The 2,500-nt window shown below is 35.6% G+C and overlaps 2 protein-coding genes across 2 annotated transcripts in view; both read right to left on the reverse strand.

Moving 5' to 3' along the window:
• Positions 1–2,500, reverse strand: part of LOC122261433 (metallothionein-1-like) — a 52,542-nt gene that overhangs the window by 31,903 nt on the left and 18,139 nt on the right. The gene's annotated exons all lie outside the window — the stretch shown is intronic.
• Positions 210–2,500, reverse strand: part of LOC122261435 (metallothionein-1) — a 3,712-nt gene continuing 1,421 nt past the window's right edge. Inside the window, exons 2-3 of the mRNA XM_086551331.1 lie at positions 1,101–1,178; positions 210–574 (exon numbers count right to left, since the gene is read on the reverse strand). Coding sequence (XP_086407457.1) covers positions 498–574; positions 1,101–1,178 — 155 coding nt within the window. The 3' untranslated portion in view covers positions 210–497. The remainder of the gene's footprint in view (positions 575–1,100; positions 1,179–2,500) is intronic.

A 2,500-nucleotide genomic window follows, 5' to 3' on the forward strand; every position in this document is an offset into this window, starting at 1 on the left:
ACATACCATACATACAATGCTTTCAAGGGACAAAATAGATATGTTTCCATGATGCATGTAGGCATATGCAATACATAAACTAGTTAGTGCAAATGAACATTTTGCTAGCCAGCTTACGCAAATAGTCATATTTAGAATTTCCTTTAAAATAGAATTTTAATATTCAACTAAAATCCAGGACACACAAGACGGGTAAATAAATACACGTATTTCTAACTGGAGCTCTAAACTCGTGTAAATTTATTAGAAAAGAAAAAAATAGAAAATATAACAATTATTTCAAAACGAATCACATAATTAATCACAAACGACGTTTTAAAAAATAATTCAGACGAAATGAATAAAGGCTTAACGAATTAAGACCTTTTTACAATCAGTAAAATCAGCTATATGGCTGGTCCCAATCTTCACCTCCCTCCCCTCCCCCCTCTCCCCAACTCTTCTTCCTTCTACCGCGCAGGAGAAACTGTCATGCGGATGGTCATGAAGTCCTCAGCCTAGGGGCAGCACTTGCATGGCTTTTGGCAGGTCTTGGCACAGTCTTCCTTTGAGGGGCAAGAGCATCCCGAAGTACCTGTAGTATTGTTAAACAGAATTAGGTCAAGTATCTTCCAACGAACTCGTAAATGGTTAATTGGCTGTGTATATTATAGCATGATCTTGTTTTTTTTAGAATAATACAAATGAAGAAGAATACATTATTGTTGTATTATCAATGGGAAAACATACTACTCTATCAAGATAGTTGGAGCTCATTAATTTGTTATAAAAAAAAGACCGTGATGTAGAACGAAAGTATTTGAGTGAGAGAGAGAAAAGGGAAGAGAAGGAGATGGGGGAGGGGGGGAAGGCAAGATAGAGGTATGCAGATGTGGAGATGGATAAATAGATTGATAGATATGTATACATACATACATATATATACATATATAAGTATGTATGTATATATATATATGTACGTATATGTATATGTATATATATGTATGTGTATATGTGTATGTATGTATGTAAATATATATATATATATATATATATATATATATATATATATATATATATAGAGAGAGAGAGAGAGAGAGAGAGAGAGAGTGTTTACTCACACTTTTCACATGGTGAGCAGCGACAGCTCGTGCACTGGCAACCTTTCTTGCAGCCTCCCTCAGCGCACTCGCATCTATCTGCAATGTTGAATGGAACTGAATTATACACAGCCGAACTACACACTAAGGAGCAACTTCCCATCTAAGAAAGCGAGGAGGAGAGGATGAATAGAAAACGGAGGGGCATTTAAAGAGGGGATACTTAGACAAGAACGCGATGAGGTAAAGTTGAGGTAAACAACAATTAAAGATTGAGAGTGACGGCGAGATGAGGAGAATTGGGGGTGGGGAAATAGCGTAACAAAGGGGGGGGTGAGACAGAGAGAGTTAAAAGAAGGGGTATTTTAAACACTGGCGCAACTTTTACCAACAAAGTAGGTTATGCTACATACACATGATAAAATCATAAATAAAAATCTCCCATAGTCAACCACCTAGGCAAGAAAACAAATTTCCAAGGCAAAGGGAAATAAATGCATGTCAAAAAAATCTACGTAAAACCACATTTCCAAAGCAACGGAAAATAATAAATGTCCAAAAAAGAACCTAGAAATAGACGTAAACGATAGAAATAACAATGAAAAATAACAAAAAATGAGACTAATGGACAGAGTAATTACGAGATCTTTGTGAGGACGATGCGCAACCGTATCGTAATGGAAGTGTTAGGAGCGAGATTAAGAAAAGAAAAGAAAATCCTAAACTACATATAGTGGGAAAATGAATGTCATTTATAATACATCCTTGTGAGCCATTTTCATAAAAATCTACTTTAGAATTATCAGCAGTTAATGCTCAAGCGTCATCAATCTATAATGAACATTTCAGAAGAAAAACCGATGTTAAATGTCTGCCTGTCATTAGAATCTCGCACTGACAACAAACAACAGCCATACCGACAAACAGTGTGTGTACTGAGCTACAGTTACTCAAGAGACAAAATATGTATATGTAGAGGGGGAGGGGGAGAGAGAGAGAGAGAGAGAGAGAGAGAGAGAGAGAGAGAGAGAGAGAGAGAGAGAGAGAGAGAGAGAGAGAGAGAACTGGAACTGAACTAATTCAATTCAGAAGTAGCTGCGTTGGAGAGAGCGGCAGCAGGCAGTTGTGCAGACTGATCACTACGCACCTGTCCTTCCTATCCACATCTGCCATTAAACGTAATATCACAACCTGAGTACAACGTAACTGCTTGCTTTCCAGGTTAGTAGTGGTCACGGGGAAATCAAAGATCTAACTTTCTTGTTGCTCCGTTATATATACATATATATATGTATATATGTATATATATATATATATATATATATATATATATATATATATATATATATATATATACGTATATATATGTATATGTTAATATCTGTATATATGTATATATGTAAATATATATATTTATATAT

Source organism: Penaeus japonicus, unplaced genomic scaffold (genome assembly GCF_977035675.1).
Source record: "Penaeus japonicus unplaced genomic scaffold, GWHDUDI00000001_assembly GWHDUDI00000025, whole genome shotgun sequence".
Taxonomy (NCBI): Eukaryota; Metazoa; Arthropoda; class Malacostraca; order Decapoda; family Penaeidae; genus Penaeus; species Penaeus japonicus.